Source organism: Bos indicus x Bos taurus, chromosome 4 (genome assembly GCF_003369695.1).
Source record: "Bos indicus x Bos taurus breed Angus x Brahman F1 hybrid chromosome 4, Bos_hybrid_MaternalHap_v2.0, whole genome shotgun sequence".
Taxonomy (NCBI): domain Eukaryota; kingdom Metazoa; phylum Chordata; class Mammalia; order Artiodactyla; family Bovidae; genus Bos; species Bos indicus x Bos taurus.
This window is the reverse complement of record NC_040079.1, coordinates 87462595-87485585: the sequence shown is the minus strand read 5'-3', so window position 1 is coordinate 87485585 and position 22991 is coordinate 87462595. Positions and strand designations below refer to the sequence as shown.

The 22991-nt window shown below is 41.6% G+C and overlaps 1 protein-coding gene across 4 annotated transcripts in view; it reads left to right on the top strand.

Moving 5' to 3' along the window:
• The window catches only part of CCDC126 (coiled-coil domain containing 126), a 42517-nt gene that overhangs the window by 5757 nt on the left and 13769 nt on the right, over positions 1-22991 (top strand). For 2 of the 4 annotated variants that reach the window (XM_027539914.1, XM_027539911.1), the window contains one exon: positions 12472-12851. In XM_027539914.1, the coding sequence (XP_027395715.1) occupies positions 12614-12851 (238 nt within the window). In that variant the 5' untranslated portion in view covers positions 12472-12613. Of the gene's footprint in view, positions 1-7483; positions 7610-12191; positions 12242-12471; positions 12852-22991 lie in introns of those variants that run through there. The other 2 variants (XM_027539912.1, XM_027539913.1) reach the window with 2 other exon arrangements.

Here is a 22991-nt window from a genome sequence, read left to right as displayed (position 1 = left end):
TCATGGTGAAGATACCTACATCCAGAAGACCTTGTATATTTTTTCTAGTTCTTTTGCTTATGTTAAAAAAATAAAGATCTACAATTTCTTAAGTTCTTCCTGTAGCAACTTTGTAATACTTTGATTTCTGTGAATCAACATATTTGAAACTTTAATATGCTAACCTGATAGTTTAAAGAATAGTCCAAACTACATATCTTCAGAACTTTTAGTATCATTGACCTAAACTGCCATTACTGTTTTCTTGTTACATTCCTTTAAAACAAAAAAGACAAAGTCCACTTAATATTATAGTTCATTTAGTACTTATAGTCTTTTCTCCTGGAGGTAGGGGAGGTAGTGTGGTATAGAGAAAAACCTAAATAGTGAGTCAGGACCTGTGTTCAAGGCCAATACAGTTTCTGCTACTAACTCATTGCCTCCATTTTAGGCAAGACACTTAACATCTCTGAGCTTTAGTTCCTACATCTGAAATGTGAGAAGATTAAATCAGATTTCTGCTCAGGTAATTGAAAATACAGTCGTCCCTCTGTATCTGTGTCTATATCTGCAGGGCATTGATTCCAGGTCCACCTCTACCTTTACTGCCCTGTGACCATGGATGCCAGAATCTTTGGGATGCTTAAATCCCTTATGTATTAATAAGATGGCATGTTATTTGCAAATAACCTACGCACATTGTCCTGTATACTTTAAACCGTCTCTCAATAGTTTATAATACCTAATACAATGCAAATGCTGTGTAAATTGTTGCCAGTGCATGGCAAATTCAAGCTTTGCTTTTTGGAACTTTCTGGAATTTCTTTTCATTAAATATTTTCTTTTTTTTTTCCTTTTCATTAAATATTTTCTATCTGCAGTTGGTTGGATCTGTGGATGTGGAACTCAACTGACTGTAATTTGATCTTGAAATTCTCTTCTCCTCTGCACCTTTGCCCCTCAGAAACACTGCAGGGAGGTCACATTGGTGCTCAGGGGAGTTGGTGGGGTTAGGCTGAGGGTGTGCTTAAAGTAAATTTCTGCTGATTGTTCTCCAGGCTCTGTGGAAGTTATGGCTGCAGTGTAGGGCATGTTACTCTTGCCCTTAAGGCACGTGGGACTTTAAGAAACAAGCCTCAGTTGGTATAAAGTAATGTGATGTGAGAGAAGGAGGTGAAAGTGGACTAGAATAAGGTTATAAGGTTTTAAGACCCTTCTCATACAGGTGGCATTTAAACAGATACTCTAGTCTCATTTTAGGCCATATGGAAGAGGAACTGTTCTCATCAATGACATGCTATTAAGTCATCTTAATTGTTTGGTCGCTCAGTTGTGTCCAGCTCTTTTGCGACCCCATGGACTGTAGCTCGTCACACTCCTCTGTTCATACAATTTTCCAGGCAAGAACACTGGAGTGGGTTGCCATTTCCTCCTCTAGCAGATATTCTTGACCCAGCGATCGAACCCACATCTGTTATGTGCCCTGCATTGGCAGGCAGTTTCTTTACCACTAGCGCCACCTGGGAAGTCGTCTAGTAAAACATGCCCTGTATTAACTCAAGTTACTCAATATTGCTGTGTAAGTACCTGATACTACTAATAAATGTTAATATTTATTGACATTAGTAGTATAAGATGTCATTTATCCTCACCAGTGTTAGGTAGGTACTGTTATCTCCATGATGTAAGTGAGACTTTAGGGTTTAGGAAGATAAAATAACTTAAGGTTTTAAAGATAGAACATAGTTAGCCCTTTGTATCTGCGGATTCTGCATCTGTGGAATCAATTGTGGATTGAAAATACTGAAAAAAAAATTCCAGAAACTTCCAAAAACTAAAACTTGAATTTGCTACTATTTATATCACATTTACTTCCTGGTGGATCAGACTGTAAAGAACCTGCCTGCAATGGAAGGGGCTCAGTTTTGATCCCTGGGTTGGGAAGATCCTCTGGAGGAGGGCATGGCAGCCCACTCCAGTATTCTTGCCTGGAGAATCCCAGGGACAGAGGAGCCTGGCAGGCTGCAGTCTATGGGGTCACAAAGAATCGGACCTGACTAACATATAGCATTTCGGAGAAGGCAATGGCACCCCACTCCAGTACTCTTGCCTGGAAAATCCCATGGGCGGAGGAGCCTGGTAAGCTGCAGTCCATGGGGTCGTGAATAGTCGGGCATGACTGAGAGACTTCACTTTCACTTTTCACTTTCATGCATTGGAGAAGGAAATGGCCACCCACTCCAGTGTTCTTGCCTAGAGAATCCCAGGGACGAGGGAGCCTAGTGGGCTGTCGTCTATGGGGTCGCACAGAGTCGGACACAACTGAAGTGACTTAGCAGCAGTAGCAGCAGCAACATATAGCATTTACATTTGTATTAGATATTATTAGTAATCTCGAAATGGTTTAAAGTATACAGGAGGATGTGCATAGGTAATATGTACATAATATACCACTTTATAAGAAGGACTTGAGCATCTTTGGATTTTGGTATCCATTAGGGGCCCTGGAACCAACCCCTGCAGATACTGAGGCAGGATCTTACTGTATGTAATTTTGTATGGAGATTGATAGAGAGTACCTTGAGGCTGAAGGTGGGGTAGGAGTGGGAGTGCTACTTTTTGAAGAGGTGACATTTGAGTAAAGGAGGAATACTAAAGGAGGAAAAGGAATAAGCCATGGGGAGAGCATTTCAAGCAAGGGAATAACAGTTGTACTGCTGCTGAGTTCAGAAAGAATTTGGTGTGTTTTGCCTAGCTTGACTGTAGTACAGTGAGCAAGGGGAAAGTGGTGTGAGATTAGGACAGACAGAGATAATGGTGAAATCAGCTCTGCAGAACCTTCTCGACTATGGCCATGTTGCCAAACATAAGTTTGTGTGCCTCATGCACAGTGAGGCCAAAGAGGCCAAAATGGGAGTTTGGAGCAAGGAAAGGTTTATTGCAACAAGCGTGAAAGGAGAATGGGCAGCTCCTACTCAGAAACCTGGAACTCCAGGAGTCGTGTGCTCATCACTGTTGTATCTTGACGGCTTCTCCTTTGTTTCTGCGTTCTCTCCCTTCTGTGATCAGTATCTGTGTGAACCTGCTGAAGCCTTCTCTTTACAAACAAGAAATAGGGGGCACAGAAAGGCGTTTGTACCTAGGAGTGCTCCACTGGGTCCTACTTGGTTTCAGTAAATAGTTTTAATTTTATTCCAAGTGCAGTGGGAAACCATTGAAGAGTTTTCTTTGGTAACTGGAAGTTTGTTTCCTACATCTGTGACTCTTTCTTGTGTTGTAAATAAGTTAATTTGTACCATTTTTTAAGATTACACATATAAGTGATACCACATGATGTTTGTCTTTCTTTGTCTGACTTCACTCAGTATGACAATCTCTGGGTCCATCCATGTCGCTGCAAATGACATTATTTCATTCTTTTTTTGTGGCTGAGTAATATATGGCCCCCCACTCCAGTACTCTCACCTGGAAAATCCCATGGACGGAGGAGCCTGGTGGGCTGCAGTCCCTGGGGTCTCGAAGAGTCAGGCATGACTGAGCGACTTCACTTTCACTTTTCACTTTCATGCATTGGAGAAGGAAATGGCAACCCACTCCAGTGTTCTTGCCTGGAGAATCCCAGGGACAGGGGAGCCTGGTGGGCTGCCGTCTGTGGGGTCACACAGAGTCGGACACGACTGAAGCAACTTAGCAGCAGCAGCAGCGATATTCTGTTCTGTGTATATATCACATCTTCTTTATCCATTCATCCATCAGTGAACATTTAGGTTGCTTCCATGTCCTGGCTGTTGTAAATACTGCCGCAGTGTACATTTGGGTGCATGTATCTTTTTGAATTATGGTTTTCTCTGGATGTATGCCCCAGAGTGGGATTGCAGGGTCATATGTTAGCTCTGTGTTAGCCCAGGAGTCAATCTACCTCCTTCCTTCCTATCACTGCCTTACATCTCCAGAAGTTTTTCTTCGTCCCAGAGTATTTATAAAACTCTGTACTCTAGACCATAACTCTCCATTCTCTCCTCCCACTAGCCTCTGGTAACTACCATTCTACATTCTATCTCTGACTAACTTCTAGGTGCCTATACAAGTGGCATCATATAATATTTGTCTTTTTGTGTTAGCTTCTTTAACTTAGCACAATGCCTCTAAGGTTTTAATTCTGATCCATATTGTAGCATGTATCAGAATTTTATTCTCCTTTATCTTGAATATTTCATTGTGTGTATATTCAGCTGTGCACCTGTTGTTTCCACCTCACAGTGCTGCAGTGAACATGGCTGTACAAGTTCCTCTTTGAGTCCCTGCTTCTGAAACCAAGCAGGACCCAGCGGGGACCACCTGGGGACAGAAGCCCTTCCGAGCCCCCCATTTCTTTCTTGCAGGATGAAGGCTTCAGCCTCCTAGACCTCCCTGAATTTCAAAGGGCAGATTCAAATAGTTGCTAATCAGGCAAGTAAGGGTATGTAGAAACAAAGGAGAAGCATCAAGAAACTATATTGCAGCAATTAAAGTAGTATTCTGGTTCCTCCTCAAGGAATATATATATAATATCTTTGAGTTTTTCTGAAGGAACTAAGATTCCCACACAGATAAGGATGGTTAACTTCAGCTGAGCACAAGATGCCTGGAATACCGTCCTGTTAGCCTCATCAGCAACCATTCAGAAGGGAGTCACATACCATACAGCCCTCATTCCAGATTTTGCCGATGAAAATTTCTCCCTGAAAACCATCAAGGACTTCAAGGTTTTTGAGCATGAGCCACCTGTTCTCCTTAGTTGGCCTTGTAATAAACCTTTCTCTGCTCCAAACTCCCACATTTTGGTTTGGCCTTACTATGCATCACTCACATGAACTTGTGTTCCGTAACACTTTCAGTTCTTTTGTAATTACACCCAGAAGTGGAATAGCTGGGTCAAATTGTTTAATTTTTTTTAGGAACTGCCAATACTGCTTTCCACGGCACCTGCACCATTTTGTATTGGCTTTCAATTTCTCTGCAACTGTACCAACAGTTTTGGTTTTGTTTTTAATAATTGCTGTAGAAGAAAAAACATTTTCATCTACTTTCTTAGGTTCAGTGCCCAGGACTCAGCAAACTAAACTGACGAAAGATCAATTAACAGGAGAGAAAGGTTGTTTCATATACAAATGGTTCACATCACAGAAATGAACTTAAAAAATAAAAGAAGCAGTTAGTGCTGAGAGTGTGTATACCATTTAAACAAAGAGCCATAAATTATGGAAGTGTGATAAGACAAAGGAAAAGGAGTTTGAGCTTCTGGAGTCAGTAAATTGTGGGAAGGTAAATACATAGGGGTAACTAATGAAAGATAAGATTTGTTTTAGTAAGGTATGTTTGTACAGATTTGTCTCAGCATCAGTGCCCTGTCTCCTGTGATAAAGAGTGTTCTCATCTTTCTCGTAAGTAATTCATGTTTTGCTTTCAGGTAGAAAGGGGGAGATCAGGGAGGCCTTACTGCATCTGCTGTTTTTCAGTTATCTTCGGCTGAAAATAATCCTTATACCAAAGTGGATATTTTGGGGTGACACATTCTGATGCCCTTCATAGCCATCCTGATGGTGTCAAGTGGTATTTCATTGTGGTTTGAATTTGCTTTTCCCTGAAGATTAGTAGTTTGAGTACCTTTTCATGTGCTTATTGACAATTTGCATATTTCCTTTGGAGGAAGAAATTAAAATTGTGACTATTCAGATCATGGCTTGTTTTGCTCTGAGGACGGTGGCTTGAAGTGGGGTTGGAGAAGAATCTAGGAAGTCACTTGAAGTAGCGGCAGTACTTTAGTTGGAGATGATGGTACTTGGAGCATATTCTGTTGCCCTTCTTCAGGTCTAGTACTTTACAGATACTTCATTTTAAGTGTGTCTCCTCTCCTTAATTTTTCTACTTTTGGGCCATATGGAGTGTAATTCCTTTTGTAATTTCTGCAGTTGGGTGAGAACTTTCCCCTGGGAATCCTAAAAATATTCAGAAGTCTGTCTCTCTTAAGTCAAAATAATGATGATGAAGCTAATATGTTACTGAACCAAAACTGTGATCTGCCCACATGCAGTAAAGCCAAGCTAATCTGCTGACCCTGTGTTGTTGGGAAGGAAAGTACAGTGTTTATTGTAAGGTGCCGTACAAGTTGTGATGCTGATAGCTCAGCTTCTTTGTACACTGGTGCCAAATCAAATCTCAGAGACAGAATTTTTGGTGAAGTAGAAAAGGATGGCTTTAGTGCTTTGCCAGGCAAAGGCGGAAGACAGTGGGCTCCTGCCCTCGAAATAATGTATTCTCACTTGGGGAAGATAATACGTTTTATAGTAAATGTTTAAGGAGGGTATGGTCATTCTGTGGGTATTCTTCTGAAGGGTTGGTGGTGAGGTAGGTAGGAGTCACCATCATCAAACTTGAGGTCCAGCTGGTCTGGAGTCTGCTTGCTTGTGGGAAGCATACCATAGCTTAAAGACATTGTGTGTATCCTTAGGTGGGGAAACAGGACCTTGCCCCAAAGCTGCTCCTGACTATTTCTCCCTGGTTTCATGTGCTCTCCCTTCCCTAATTAACATCTGCTTGTATCTGCCCCATTGGAACTCAGGGAAGGGCATGGAGGCTGAATGAAGGTGGTTTCTTATAATCAAAGAAATGGGGGACACAGAGGCCTGTGGGGCCCTGAACGGAATCAGTTGTCTGGGACAGATAATGCTCAAAAAGTCCATTTTTTGGAGGAAGTTTTTATAGACAAAATTTGGGATGAGGGCTGTATGGTGTGTGACTTTCTTCTGACTGGTTGGTGGTGAGGTAACAGGGTCATCTTGTGCTCAGCCTGAAGTTACCATCTCCTACCTGTGTGGGGACTTTTCCTGCAGAAGAACTCAGAGGTGTGTTGTGGATATTCTTTGGGGAGGAACCAGGACCGTGCCTCAACACTGCACTATTTTGTTTTTTTTGGCCGCACCATGTGGCATGTGGGATCTCAGTTCCCTGACCAGGGACTGAACCCATGCCGCCTGCAGAAGCGAGGCATCTTAACCACTTGGGCCACTGGGGAAGTGTCCCTATCACTGCACTGTTGTTTCTTGACTCTTTCTTTTTGTTTCTGCATTCCCTTACTTTGCTGATTAGCAATTTGACTCTATCCTTTGGAACTCAGGAAAGGTCTAGGAGGCTGAATGAAGTCTGTTCCCTAAAAACAAGAAACAGGGGACAGAGAAAGGACTTGTATCCAGGAGGTCCCCACTGGGGCCTGCTCAGTTTCCATAATGATTTTATTTTTGCCTTTAAAAACTCCAATTGTTACTTGGGACGTATTTGAAGTTTTACTTTTTAAAGTAATTAGTAAGAAATTAATATAGGGGGCCTAGAAGTTAAGATTGAAAAGTTTTTGTGTTTTAGACTGTGTGGGTGGAGGACGAATACTATGCTGGATTGTAGCCATAAGTCCCCAGTGACAGTGCAGGCCTTTAGGTTTCTAACTATTGTCTCTGTCCTGATTTAGGTGGCCTTTCAGGAGCTGAACTGGTACTTGAAGGACAAAGGAAAATTGGGGAGTTCAGTGTTCAAGTTCTCTGCCATTTGCAACTTTGAACATTGCACAGAAATGAGTCAGGAGATAGAAGGGCTCCAGGTTAGACGTTTACAACTGTCCTCCTGTTTGCATTTCATGGGGCAAGAAAAAGTGGGTTTCAGGCCTGATACTTAGAACTGCTAGCATTTCCTGAGACAAGAGTTAGATGGGCTGCAGTTGAGGAATTTACAGTCAGCTTCCTGTTTGCTCTCCAAAATGGAAGTAACAGCAGAAACAAGGTAAATAGCCAGTCTTTGTCTCTTGTAAACACCTTAAGGTAATAGTCATGACAAGGACAAAGAGGGGCAAAACCCATTTGAGTAAAGGATTAAGGAATCTCTACTCCCCGCTCTTTTGGGACAAGGGAAATGCTACACATTCGCAGAAAGGCTCCTTGTGGGTGGGTCAAAAGTCAGGGGATAAAGAGGATTGCTTCTCCCAGAAGCCTTCACTTTGAGATCCATATTGGCTGGGGGTTGTGTGGGCACCAAGGGCAGGGTCCCAGGGTAGGTCAAGTGTGGAGAAAAAAACCAAATAATTGGCCTGAAGGAAGACAAAGATGGGGAAGAACTGAGGTATATAAATGACTTAACCGCCTCCTTATGGGGCTCCTCCTCACTAGGGGGTGCCTGTACCCTTTTTGCTCCGGGTGTACGTCTCTGCCTTGCTTCTCTGTGTGCTTTCCCACTTGTGCTATGTCTCTAGTACCTGCATTTATAGTTTCTGCCTCTGTGATAAATGTATTTTTTACTGGGAGCAAAGTTCCAGGGAGAAGTAGCTTCTGGCCTCTAGCCATTGCTGGTCTGGTGGCTAGGATTCTGGTTTTCCTCCAGGCTCCTCTGCACTGGGATTAAAAAAAAAAAGAAAAATTTCCAGGTGGTTTTAATGTGAAGTATTCCCTCAGAAGAGACCAAAAGCAGAAGTGTATTCTTTTTGGTATTTTAGTCACCTCTGCTGGGCTTGCTTGGAGTAGCTTGTGGAAACGAACTCTCAGGTAACAGTTTTCAGGTCTTCTTGGGTCACTGTGGAGAATCCTCATGGGCTGTTGAGTTGTTCAGCTCTTTGTCATGCAGAAGCTGGCTCTGGGGCATCATTTCAGCTTAGAGAAGGCTCTAGGGTGTCTTCCACACTTGTTTATTCCTTGGTGTCCTTTTGTAGTTCTCTCATGTCTTGAGGGATTAACTGCTCCCAACTTCTGATCTCTTTGCTATTCCCAGAGACAAAACCTTTTCATAGTAAAACTTCTTATCTCTATAGAAAACCATGTAAGAAACACAAGCAAGTTACACAGTGTATAATTTTCACACTTCCTTCTGAGATGGTCTGCTCTAATTTTGTTGTAGGCAATGGTGAGTAGACACATTCCATGTAGAATTAAGGCTACGGAGACGTTTCATGACAGCCTCTTTTCTGAATCTGTGGTACAGTTGGGTCATACACAGTATAGAACCAAAAGGGGGGTTCTTTATTTAATGTTTGCAGCTTCTTTGGGTCCCTCAAACTGAGAAACTTGGCTTCCTTGTTCCCCGGGATTTATTACTCCGGGGACATACCCTCCTCAGCCCTGCTTCTGCCTTGTCTCCTCCCAGGATTTTCTCGCTGTGTCTGGTGTTGGTACTGCCTCTAAGCAGAGTTTGTGTTCATGATGCTGAGCAGTCTGTCATTCCTTTTTTTTTTTTTAATTAATTTATTTGGCTGCACTGTGCATCTTGTGGGATCTCAGTTCCCTGACCAGGGATTGAACCTGGGCCATGGCAATGAAAACCCAAGAATCCTAACCACTAGGCCACCAGAAAACTCCCCAGCCTCTCATCCTTAAGCTTGTACCTCCTTGGAGGGATTTTACCTCTTATGGGTTAGGCTCCCTGGGTTTAACTATTCTCCTTCCCTAGTCATTCCGGCTTCCTTACCCATGAACCTCCTGTTCTCTTCCTAATGCCATTTACAGTTTTGGGATTTGTTACTTTTGTGGAGTTTCATAAAACCTAGGAGTTCTAATATGGCTGGGTTTAAGGACCCTTTTGGAGAAGGAAATGGCAACCCACACCAGTGTTCTTGCCTGGAGAATCCCAGGGACGGGGGAGCCTGGTGGGCTGTTGTTTCTGGGGTCGCACAGAGTCAGACACGACTGAAGCGACTTAGCAGCAGCAGCAGAAGCAGCAAGGACCCTTTTAAGGGAAAGAAGAGACCCTGAATGGAGATACAGATTCTGAATTTGTGGACTTGGTGATCCTTGTCAAAGTTGAGGCAAATGAAGTGAGTGGTCCTGGGTATTAAAAAATCTTAAGCAGGCTAACCTCGTAAAGCCTTACTTTAGTCATCTTTGGAGTGGGAACAACAACATTTATTTTTTGAGGTTATATAAATATTAAATGAAATAACCTTTGTAAAGTGTTTATTTCAGTCTGGACCGGTGATAAGGATTCAGTACTTTCACCACAGTGGTTGCTGCTGCTGCTCTTTTAATGAATGCCATTGCTGTAAAAGAGGGCAGTGGTTAAGAGCCTGAGCTTTGACTGCTCTCTCTCCCACTATCTAGTTGTTTGATCTTGGGTAACTTTTTTTTTTAATGTAGGATATATATCTCTCTTTTTAAAAAATTTATTTATTTTTAATTGAAGGATAATTGCTTTATAATATTGTGTTGGTTTCTGCCATACATCAACATGAATCAGCCATAAGTGTACATATGTCCCCACCCTCTTGAACTGGGCAACTTATTTAATGTCTGTTTGCTTCAGTTTTTTCAACTGTTCAAGTATTCAAGTCAGAATATTATTAGTATGGGATATTGTAAAGATTAAATAAGCTAATTTAGGTAGGGAGATTAGAGTAGAATCTGGTATGAAGTAAGTAAGTGTAGTAATGATTGTTGCTGTTATTTAACTGAAGTATCCTCTTGCTTCTGGTTTTGAGTCTCTTCCTTTGTGGCCTTGGACAGGTATAGTAGCCTAGAGCTTTCTAGGCTCTAACCTTCATCTGCCAAAATACCTTCAGGTCTATGTTCTCTATTCTCTGGTGATGTCACTTTTCTGGCTTTGTGGGCACGCCACCTTTAGAACCCTGCTGTGACTGCTTCAGGACAGATTCCCAGTTGATTTTTCCACTGGGTACTGGGTTGGATAATCTAGCACTCAGGTCAAGCTTGAAAAGACATAGCACCTGGAAAGATGTGTGAAGGAAGGTTTATATATGTGAAAGAATGTTTTTAAATTTTGCTTGGGAACCCAGAATTTCTACTTTTTCTGAACTTAAGTGTAAAAATCTTTGTAGAAAAAAATATTAGGTGATGTTTACTTTACTTTGTTAAACAAAATTTAGTAATCCAATATTGATATTAATGATATTGTTTCAGTGAACTCTGAAGGAGTTTGTTGTGTGCATGGTAACTGAAGAAAAAAGCAGAAGTAGAAGAAAATTAGAAAATGAGTTAATTCCTTAATTTTTAATTGCTTTACATAGTTATTAACATACCTAGTTGGTGGTGTAGTCTTGGTTGTAGTGAGGTTTGGAAAGATAAATATACTTCAGTTAGAGTAGATGGGTGTCCTTCAAACCTTGAAGCTCCAGAATTTATTGAATGTGTGTCAGGGACTGGGTGGCAGGGTGGAGTAAAGTAAGAATGGGAATTTTCTGAACCAAAATTGGCTGGGCAGTAGATCTCCCCCTTAAGCATACCTCAACACACATGCATTAGCTAAAAAAAAACTTTGATTATATGTGTTTTATATTTTGATATTTTGTATAAGATCATTGAGTAAATACTTTCTTAATTTATTTTCAAAAAGGTTTGAAAGCACCTATGCTAGAAATCAAATTCCTAGGGCAAAACAGGATTTTCCTGCTGCTTATCATATATGCTGGCTCATAAATGTGTGTTGAGAGTGATTGAATGCTTTACCTTCATTGATGCTATATTCATTTCTAGTCTTACTATCCTCAAACTAGATTTTATTACTTCAGTTAAGTAGGTTGGAATTAGTGTGTTTTATTTGCCCATACTACTTTAAGAAGTTAAAACGTTCTTAGTGATTATTTTCATTAAGCTGTGCAATGAAATTTTTTGGACTCTAGGTATATTTCTCCCTGAAGAATTTTATCCCGTTAGACATAATTGAAGAGTTTTCTTCATTGGACCCTTTGGTGATTTGGGCACATTATTACTGTTACGCTGTTTATGATTCCTTGATTGTTGTTACTTTATCTCTTTTAAAAACTGAAGTATAACTTTTCAGTTTTTCCTCAAATTATAAAAATACATTCCTGTTTAGAATTGTAAATTTTGGAAAGGTAAAAAAAAGGAAGTTAGTGCTTGTCACGTCTGGCATATACTTAAAAGTACAAACTTAGAAATTATGACTTATTTGGCATCTTAGGTTGGTTGTTTTTTCAGATTACCTGTTGTCAGTAGTAGTATTTTCTAGTGACATTGGCATGCTTACTGTGGGTTCTGTTTTGTTCTTCAGTCAGCTGTTTTGATCTTCCAGTCTGTTTCACCTTTCCTATTTCTGACTTTCATTTTGGAATCAACTTTTTTTTTTTAAAGGAAAAGGAGGAATTGCTTTCACACATTTAGGTTGGTGACTTGTATTTGAAGAGACTGATATCTCTAAATCTTATATATTCATTGTTTTATTTACAGACAATGAGAAGTTATTCAGAGTTTCATGACCATGGCGGTGTTTCTTTCAGGTAGTTCTAATGAACTGACATTTATTTCTAGTTTAAATTTTTAAAGAGCTGTGAAAACAGAGCTGATAAAAGACTAGGAAGCTTATTTAGTGATAGAGAAAATTATCAAAAAGAAGACAATACAATTCTAAATGAAAACTATTTGTACAATCTCTTCTTTAATCTACCATTGTTTATTCTATTACTGATATAGTTAAGACTAATTGCCTTTTTTCTTCTCAATTTTACAGAGTTAATTGTGAGTTGGCGGCAACCTTGCTGAAGATGAAGAATATACACTAGAGGAGGAGATTTTTTTCTTTCACGTCTTGATTGCTTGGTGACTTGCCTCTGGGTACCATTTTTCAGTTGAGTCTGTGTGGTTCCTCAGAAATGGTTTTTACAATCTCAAGAAAATCTATGTCCCAGAAATTGAGTTTACTCTTGCTTGTATTTGGACTCCTTTGGGGATTGATGTTACTGCACTATATTTTTCAACGACCAAGACATCAAAGCAGTGTCAAGTTACGTGAGCAGATACTAGATTTAAGCAAAAAATATGTTAAAGCCCTAGCAGAGGAAAATAAGAACACAATGGATGTCGAGAATGGCGCTTCTATGGCAGGATATGGTAAGATAACCATAGAATATTCCTGGTTTTCTCCTCTTCATCCTGTCCCCATTTAATTGTAATCATGGAGATCCAATGCACTGCTTCATGCACAGGTGTTCACAAAGTAATTTTGTCTTGACTTTTTATTATGAAAAATTTCAAATGTACTGAAAAATAGAAACCTGATAAATACCCAAATAATCCATCACTTAGGTCTTAACAATTCTAACATCTTGCAATATTTGCTTTGTCCAATTTTTGGAAAATATTTAAATTATAAAAAATGTGGCATTTTACTGCTAGATATTTCTGTATGTATCCCTAATACAATGACTTTTCCTGCATAATCAGTGCTGTGGTCATCCCTAGTTCATATTTGCATTTTTCCTGATTGTCACTTCACTGCCGCTGCTTTGTCACTTCAGTTGTGTCCAACTCTGTACAAACCCCATGGACTGTAGCCCGCCGGGCTCCTCTGTCCATGGGATTCTCCAGGCAAGAACATGGAGTGGGCTGCCATTTCCTACTCCAGGGGTTTCACATTACTGTAGATCGTCAATTGCAGAACATCTGTGAATTCCTAAGAAGCAGCATATATATAAAAGAACACATACATATATATACATGTGTTCTTTTTCATTTTTTTGCCATTATGATTTATCACGGGATGTTGAATATAGTTCCCTGTGCTATGAAGTAGAACCTTGTTGTCTTGAGATTTCTTGATGATGTGCCTTGGTATAGATTCATGTGCTGGAACCTCAGCGGGCACTTTAAATCTTGAAGCTTACGTCCTTTATTCTGGAATATTTTTCCAAAATTATTTGATTTTTTCCTGCACATTGTTTTCATTCTTTCTTTTAGGAATTGTTATTCAACATTTGGGCCCTCTGAACTTGTCCTCTCAGTTCAGTTCAGTCGCTCAGTCGTGTCTGACTTCTTTGCGACCCCATGAACTACAGCACGCCAGGCCTCCCTGTCCATCACCAACTACCGGAGTCTACCCAAATCCATGTCCATTGAGTCGGTGATGCCATCTAACCATCTCATCCTCTGTCGTCCCCTTCTCCTCCTGCCCTCAATCTTTCCCAACATCAGGGTCTTTTAAATCAGTCAGCTCTTCCCATCAGGTGGCCAAAATATTGGAGTTTCAGTTTCAACATCAGTCCTTCCAATGAACACCCAGGACTGATCTCCTTTAGGATGGACTGGTTGGATCTCCTTGCAGTCCAAGGGACTCTCAAAAGTCTTCTCCAACACCACACTTGAAAAGCATCAATTCTTTGGTGCTTAACTTTCTTAATAGTCCAACTTCCACATCCATACATGACCACTGGAAAAACCGTAGCCTTGACTAGACGGACCTTTGTTGGCAAAGTAATGTCTCTGGTTTTTAATATGCTGTTTAGGTTGGTCATAACTTTCCTTCCAAGGAGTAAGTGTCTTTTAATTTCATGGCTGCGGTCACCATCTGCAGTGATTTTGGAGCCCCCCAGAAATAAAGTCAGCCACTCTTTCCCCATCTGTTTGCCATGAAGTGATGGGACCGGGTGCCATGATCTTCGTTTTCTGAATGTTCAGCCTTAAGCCAACTTTTTCACTCTCCTTTTTCACTTTCATCAAGAGGCTCTTTAGTTCTTCTTCACTTTCTGCCATAAGGGTGGTATCATCTGCACATCTGCAGTTATTGATATTTCTCCTGGCAATCTTGATTCCAGCTTGTGCTTCATCCAGCCCAGTGTTTCTCATGATGTACTCTGCATATAAGTTAAATAAGCAGGGTGACAATATACAGCCTTGACATACTCCTTTTCCTATTTGGAACCAGTCTATTGTTCTATCCAATTCTAACTGTTGCTTCCTGTCCTGCATACAGGTTTCTCACGAGAAAGGTCAGGTGGTCTGGTATTCCCATCTCTTTCAGAATTTTCCACTAATTCCCCTTTATTTGCTTTCCTAGTTTCCACCTTTTTGTCTTTTTGCTTTATTTGTTGAAGTTTTTCCTCAGCTGTATTTTCAGTTCTGTATGGAATTTTTCATTTTGTCTCTTTCATTTTTAACTGCTAAGAGCTCCGTTTTTTTTAATTTCCCTAAGGTTAATTAGTGATAACTTTTCTGAAGTGTTCTTAAAGAGTGAGACACTAAAACCTTGATGGGAAATGCTGAGTTGCTGAGTGGTGTTCACTCAGAAGATCTGACTGGGTCATTTGTTTGGGAGTATCCTTAATATTTACAATGACTTCTGATTATTGCTACTGCTGCTGCTGCTAAGTCGCTTTAGTCGTGTCCTACTCTTTGTGACCCCATAGACGGCAGCCCACCAGGCTCCCCGGTCCCTGGGATTCTCCAGGCAAGAACACTGGAGTGGGTTGCCATTTCCTTCTCCAATGCATGAAAGTTAAAAGTGAAAGTGAAGTCGCTCAGTCGTGTCCGACTCTTGGCCAAATTTCACAGTTTAAGGGCATAATCCTTCACAATACTGCCCTTATTTCAGACACCAGCCGTAAGTTTGGGTGTCCTCATATCATCTCCACTTTTTTTCCAGCTCTCTACAAGTTCCAGGGTTCCTACTATCCTCTCAGGTTTATGATGCATGAGATCAGCTCATGGAACTCACTGAAAGTACTATACTACAGTTTTATTACAGCAGAATGGAAATCAGAATCAGCCAAAGGGAGAGACAAGGCAGGTCTGTGATGATTCCAGGTGCGAAGTTTCTGTTGTTTTCTCCCTATGAAATCAGAACACATTGCCCTCCTGGCATGTCAGCGTGTGTCAGTATTAAGAGCATTGTCAGTGAGGTGAGCCCACCGAAACTTCGATGTCCAGAGTTTTTATTGATGTTTCATTGTGGAGGTATGATCGATTGAGTTATTAGCCACGTGGTTGAGCTCAATTTCCCAGTCTCCCTCACTGCTCGCCTACTGGAAAGCCCTTACCCTCTGCTCACAAGATGGGTCTTGTATGGCTTGCCCCCATTCTGAGTCACCTCGGTACACACTATCTAGGGTGCACCAAGAGTCCCAGTTTAACACATTATTGACCCGGGGTGGTTTTTGCAGAAACTAATGCCCCTCCTGCTAATCCGTCTCTGGTCAATAATATGTTAATATCAAGTGCAATTCCTTGGGCCCACCATGAATAACAAAGACAATCAGCCAGGAACTTCCTGGCATTCAGAGTCTGCCTCCCAGGATCCTGGGACAAAGGCCAGCTAAATTTTTCTTTCCCTTTTTAAAAAATAATTAACGAATTGATTTTTGGCTGTGCTGGGTCTTTTGTTGCTGTGCATGGGCTTCAGGAGTTGCGTCACGTGGGCTCAGTAGTTGTGGTGCACGGGCTTAACTGCCTTGCTGCTGCATGTGGAATCCTCCTGGACCAGGAACAGAACCCGTATCCCCTGTTCTGGAAGATGGGTTCCTAACTACTGGACCACCTGGGAAGTGCCCCAGTTTTTTAATTATAGTATCAGTGTCTGTTCATGGCAAATAGATGGGGAAACAGTGGAAACAGTGAGAGACTTTATTTTTTGGGGCTCCAAAATCACTGCAGATGGTGACTGCAGCCATGAAATTAAAAGACGCTTGCTCCTTGGAAGAAAAGCTATGACCAACCTAGAGAACATATGGAAAAGAGACATTACTTTGCCAACAAAGTTCCATCTAGTCAGAGCTATGGTTTTTCTTGGAGAAGGAAATGGCAACCCACTCCAGTATTCTTGCTTGGAGAATCCCAGGGACAGAGGAGCCTGCTGGGCTGCTGTCAATGGGGTTGCACAGAGTCGGACACGACTGAGCGACTTAGCAGCAGCAGCAGCATAGTTTTTCTAGTAGTCATGTATGAATGTGAGAGTTGGACTATAAAGAAAGCTGAGTGCCGAAGAATTGATGCTTTTCAACTGTGGTGTTGGAGAAGACTCTTGAGAGTACTTTGGACAGCAAGGAAATCAAACTAGTCCATCCTAAAGGAAATCAGTCCTGAATATTCATTGGAAGGACTGATGCTGAAGCTGAAACTCCAATACTTTGGCCACCTGATGTGAAGAACTGATTGATTTGAAAAGACCCTGATGCTAGGAAAGATTGAAGGTGGGAGGAAAAGGGGATGACAGAATGAAATGGTTGGATGGTACCACCGTCTCTATGGACATGAGTTTGACCAAGTTCCAGGAGTTGGTGATGGACAGGGAAGCCTGGTGTGCTACAGTCCATGGGGTTGCAAAGAGTTGGACACGACTGAGCGACTGAACTGAACTGAATTGAATATCAGTATGTTTAGGTCTTTTCTCTTGAGCTGGTCAGACTCCTTAGAGAAGGGCTTCCAATCTCTTCCAACACTTGTAGGACATCTATGCATCCAAGTGTTATGGGAGCGAACACTTGTTCTCTGAGCCAGGGGAAAAGGGTGCGGCGGGAGGAGTGGCCTCAGTACTCACTATGAGAACTCTGACTTCCTCCTCCAGTTTTCAGTGTGGTGCCCAGGCCTTCAGCTGTTTTACTGGCTTCAAAAAATGCCTCTCAAGATTTTCTGCAGTGGTGGAGGGGCCATTGCCCAGTTTGGAGTGGTAGAGAAAATTTAGCAATCAGATTTCTTTATAAATCAGTTTTTATCCAGTCCTTCGGTTTTTGGTTCCTTTTTTACTCCTATTTTCATTAGTACCTGATACAGCAATTTCTGGGCCATTTGGGCTGCGTTTCTATGGAGAAAAATGAATTGCTCTTTGTTTTCTCTTATTTTTTCAATTGTTTTTTGGTTTCTGTTTCAAGATCCAAGTTTTTCAGGTATGCTAAGTCAGTTATCTAGGACACAAGGTAGCCATTTCTCCCCTGTGGGTGCGTGCTCCGTTGTGTCCGACTTTTTCTGACTCCATGGACTGTAGCCCACCAGGCTCCTCTGTCCATGAAATTCTCCAGGCAAGAATACTGGAGTGGTTTGCCATGCCCTTCTCCAGGGGATCTTCATGACCCAGGGATCGAACCTGCGTCTCTTGGTCTCCTGCATTGGCAGGCAGATTCTTTACCACTGACGCCACCTGGGAAGCCCCAGGTCTCATCCATTTGCTTTCCAGCTTCTGGAATTTTGTTGCTGTTGTCTCCTTTCTTGTTATCTTTGGCCTCATTCATGTATGCATAAAAAAGAGCGTGAAAAAGAATCACCTTTACTGTTTTGATGGACTATTTAGAATCAGCAAAGGTTTAAGTGCCTTTATTGAGTTTAACTATTTTTATCTGGGAATACCCTGGACACTTTTTTATTCTCTTTATGATGATTTTTATGAAGTGATGAGGGTTAGTCTGCATTGGCTCTTGAGAATCAAATATCGTTGACTAGAGATGGAGTTCGGAGAAGGCAATGGCACCCCACTCCAGTACTCTTGCCTGGAAAATCCCGTGGATGGAGGAGCCTGGTAGGCTGCAGTCCATGGGGTCACGAAGAGTCAGACACGACTGAGTGACTTCACTTTCACTTTTCACTTTCATGCACTGGAGAAGGAAATGGCAACCCACTCCAGTGTTCTTGCCTGGAGAATCCCAGGGACGGGGGAGCCTGGTGGGCTGCCGTCTGTGGGGTTGCACAGAGTCGGACACGACTGAAGCGACTTAGCAGCAGCAGCAGCAGCAGAGATGGAGTTGGTATAAACTGAGATGGCAGTACTAGTGGCAGGTGCAGATTAAATGTTACATTGTTTTGCATTCTGTTTAGTCCAAGGACACTGATAGAAACGTGAAGAAGCAATTCTTTTGGAACGAGAAAAAAATTTCTCTGCTTGAGCAGAATAACTGATATTTTTAAAGGTAGCTGTTCTGTGCTATGCTCAGTTCAGGCACTCAGTTGTGTCCGACTCTTTGCAACCCCATGAATCTCAGCACGCCAGGCCTCCCTGTCCATCACCAACTCCTGGAGTTCACTCAGACACATGTCTATCGAGTCAGTGATGCCATCCAGCCATCTCATCCTCTGTCGTCCCCTTCTCCTCCTGTCCCCAATCCCTCCCAGCATCAGAATCTTTTCCAGTGAGTCAACTCTTCGCATGAGGTGGCCAAAGTACTGGAGTTTCAGCTTCCTCATCATTCCTTCCAAAGAAATCCCAGGGCTGATCCCCTTCAGAATGGACTGGTTGGATCTCCTTGCAGTCCAAGGGACTCTCAAGAGTCTTCTCCAACACCACAGTTCAAAGGCATCAATTCTTCGGCCCTCAGCTTTCTTCACAGTCCAACTCTCACATCCATACATGACCACAGGAAAAACCCTAGCCTTGACTAGACGGATCTTTGTTGGCAAAGTAATGTCTCTGCTTTTCAATATGCTATCTAGGTTGGTCATAACTTTTCTTCCAAGGAGTAAGCGTCTTTTAATTTCAATGTTCTATGCTGGGTAGCTGTATGTAACAACTCAGTTACAAGAGCAAAATGAGACTCATACACATGGTATCTTTTAAACTATATTTTAAAATATATGGTGGAGCTAGTTCAATGTCAGTTAATATATATCTGCATCATTTAATGGCCACATGGTATTTAACCAGTGATCTGAAATGTTTTTTTTACTTATTTCTGGTTATAAAAAATAAAAGCATTCAAATATTACAGAAATATGCGCCATAGATAAGTAAAAGAGCAGAGAGAGAGAATGTCAATTAATTTGGTATATATTGGGACTAGCAGACTTTTTCTTATAGGACTAAATGTTAAGTATTTTCAGCTTTGTGGGTCATTTGGTCTTCTTTTCAGTAAATAAGCATGGCTTGCTTGCTTTCGTGTGAAGTCACTCAGTCGCGTCTGACTCTTTGTGACCCCATGGACTGTAGCCTATCAGGCCCCTCCCTCCATGGGATTTTCCAGGCAAAAGTGCTGGAGTGGATTGCCATTTCCTTCTCCAGGGGATCTTGCTGACCCAGGAATTGAACCTGGCTCTCCCGAGTTGCAGGCAGATGATTTACCATCTGAGCCACCCGGGATCCACCAGGGAGCATGGCTGCTGCTGCTGCTGCTGCTAAGTCGCTTCAGTCGTGTCCAACTCTGTGTGACCCCAGAGACAGCAGCCCACCAGGCTTCCCCGTCCCTGGGATTCTCCAGGCAAGAACACTGGTGTGCGTTGCCATTTCCTTCTCCAATGCGTGAAAGTGAAAAGTGAAAGTGAAGTCGCTCAGTCGTGTCCGACTCCTAGCGACCCCATGGACTGCAGCCTACCAGGCTCCTCCATCCATGAGATTTTCCAGGCAAGAGTACTGGAGTGGGGTGCCATTGCCTTCTCTGGGGAGCATGGCTATGTTCCAGTAAAACTTTTTTACAAAGACAGATAACCAACCAGCTCTAGTTTGCAGACATATCATCCAGCACATTTTGAACAAAAATGGGATTGTACTGTATATATACTAGTTTGCAACTTTCTTGTTTTCACTTGATTATAGATATCTTTCCATGTTATTACAGATAGTCTGTTTCATCCTTTTTAGTGACTTAATATTGTTTCATTTTAAAAGGTTCCTTTTTTCTCTGCTTATTCTGTAGTAATGGATAATTTGTTGCTAACCTTGTATGTTGGATTTAGTGCTGTGATAAGTGTGTGTATATGAACCCCACTCCAGTACTCTTGCCTGGAAAATCCCATGGACAGAGGAGCCTGGAAGGCTACAGTCCATGGGGTCACTGAGGGTCAGACACGACTGAGTGACTTCACTTTCACTTTTCACTTTCACGCATCGGAGAAGGAAATGGCAACCCACTCCAGTGTTCTTGCCTGGAGAATCCCAGAGACGGGGGAGCCTGGTGGGCTGCCGTCTATGGGGTGGCACAGAATCGGACACGATTGAAGTGACTTAGCAGCATGAAATATATGTGTGAATAATACATTTGTGGGTATTTTATGTTTGTGTGACTGTTTCAGCAGGATGAATTTCCTCAAAATGAAACTTTCTGGCTAAGGGTATGCATGTTAAATTTAATAGACATGTGTCAAGTTGCCCTCCAGGGTTGTGCTGCCAGTGTGCACTCCTGTTTCCACTCTCCCACCCCTGTGGAAGTGCCAGTTTCTACACCCTGCACCAGTTCAGTTTACTTTTAAATGGTATCTAATTGTTTGCTTTTGCATTTCTGTGTTTACAGGAGAGGTTGAAAGATTTTCTAGTTTGTTGGCTATTTGTATTTCTTATACATACAAGAGGGAATATTTTGTATCCTTTGTCAGTTTTTCTGCAGGGAAATTACTTTTTGACTGATTTTTTATTAAAGACATTCACGCTGTCAGTATATGTAGCATATGGTTTTGCTCTGTTCATCAGTTGTCTAATAACTTGGTATATTGTTTTTAAAAATTTATATGGTAAAACATGTCTATCATCTTTTATGCTTTAGTTATATGCTTAAAATTTTTTTTTCTAAAACACGTTGTAATATAGTGCAGTTTTTTTTTTTTTAACATTTTTGTCTGTAATATGGTCTTCCCAGGTTATGCTAGTGGTGGAGAATCTGCCTGCCAGTGTGGGAGATGTAGGAGACTCAGGTTCAGTCCCTGGGTCAAGAAGATCCCCTGGAGGAGGAAATGGCAACCCACTCCAGTATTTTTGCCTGGAAAATTCATGGACAGAAGAGCCTGGCAGGCTATAGTCTATGAGGTCACAAAGAGTCAGACAAAACTGAGCAACCAAGCACACACACAAGTCTGTAATACAGTTGAGATTTCTGGTGCAAACAGTAAGAGATGCTGGTTCTTTTTTGCAGACTAGGTAGCCAGTTATTTCAGTTTCATTATTTGAATTCTATCCTTGTGCCAGTAATCTGGAATGGCAATATAAATTACAGTAAGGTGAGAATTTCGTGAGTTCTGGTGAACTTGAACTTTAAGCCATTGATAGAAACCATTAGCCTCTAGTTGCTACCATATAAAAAGGCTAGTCAGTCAAAATAATATTTATTGAATGATTTTCCCTTGAGCTATATAATGTGATTTTCCCAGTTGGCAAACAAAACACAAGGTAATATATTTTTTTAAATGTTGGTCTACAATGAATTGTTACTATTGCAAGAGCCATGGACAGATCAGTTCAGCTTTAAGATTACTATCTGTAAATTTTGAGGAGTAACTTGTACTTTCTTTTTAAGATATCATCATTTCTTTTTAAGATATCTTAAAAGATATCTAAGAATATTGCTTAACATTCTTAGTTTTCTCTAAGAAAAAAAAAAACTTACGTTTCTTCCCATGTAACATTTTTTGGATTCTGTGATTTGTGCAGAGCAGTGAATTTGGGGTTATTGATCTGATGCCCAGTGACTATTAGAGAACATTTGCAGTTGACCTGTGGTTTTCTACACCTGAATGTACAGCAACACATCTTTTTTCACCTCAGGCTTTTCCACCCAAAGTCTGACCTTACTTTCTTTTAAGAGTTTTGGTTTTACCTCTGTTGTTGCTGAAAAATGGACTCCACCAAATATTTTCAGAGAATTGGAGAACAGTTTAGTGTTAATATTTAAATGCTATTCTGAGAATTAAGAACTGTCAACCAGGCATAGACAGAGACAAAACAAGCAAAACCCCAACAGAAGTCTGTTCTCTGTAGCCAAAGAGGGGCAGCCTAGCAAGATAAAAACTTTTAGACAGTAAACCATTCTCCTCTAACCAGACACCACAAAAGAAAGTTACCACTATACCACCCACGTTATCAAAGGCCAAGTGAGGAGCACAGACTCCCACCCTTGTGAGGCTATAACAGAGCATCCAGACTCCCCCTACACCACGTGGAGACCACATGGGGAGCCAGAACTTCTACCCTTACGCAGTAATGAGGTGCTCACCTCCCTTCCTCAGGGGTGACGTGTGGAGAGTGAGGACTTAGCATTGCCCAGTGGTAAGGAGCAGTCTGCATCACAGTGTCAGTGAAGAGTATGGGGAGGGCACCTGGAACTCCTCCCTCCATCCAGCAGTGACAAAGAGCTCACCACCTTCAGGTGGCAGTGGAGGCTAAGCGGGAACCTAGATTTTTGCCTCCACCTGGCAGTAACAAGGTGACACGCCTCTGCCCTGCCACAGTGGTATCAGAGAATACTACTTAACATAGGAGGTTTAAATAAGATCCTGACTTTCATAATAAAATATGTAAATGTCCTGGTTACAAATATAAATCAGTTGTCATACCAAGAACCAGGGAAATCTTAA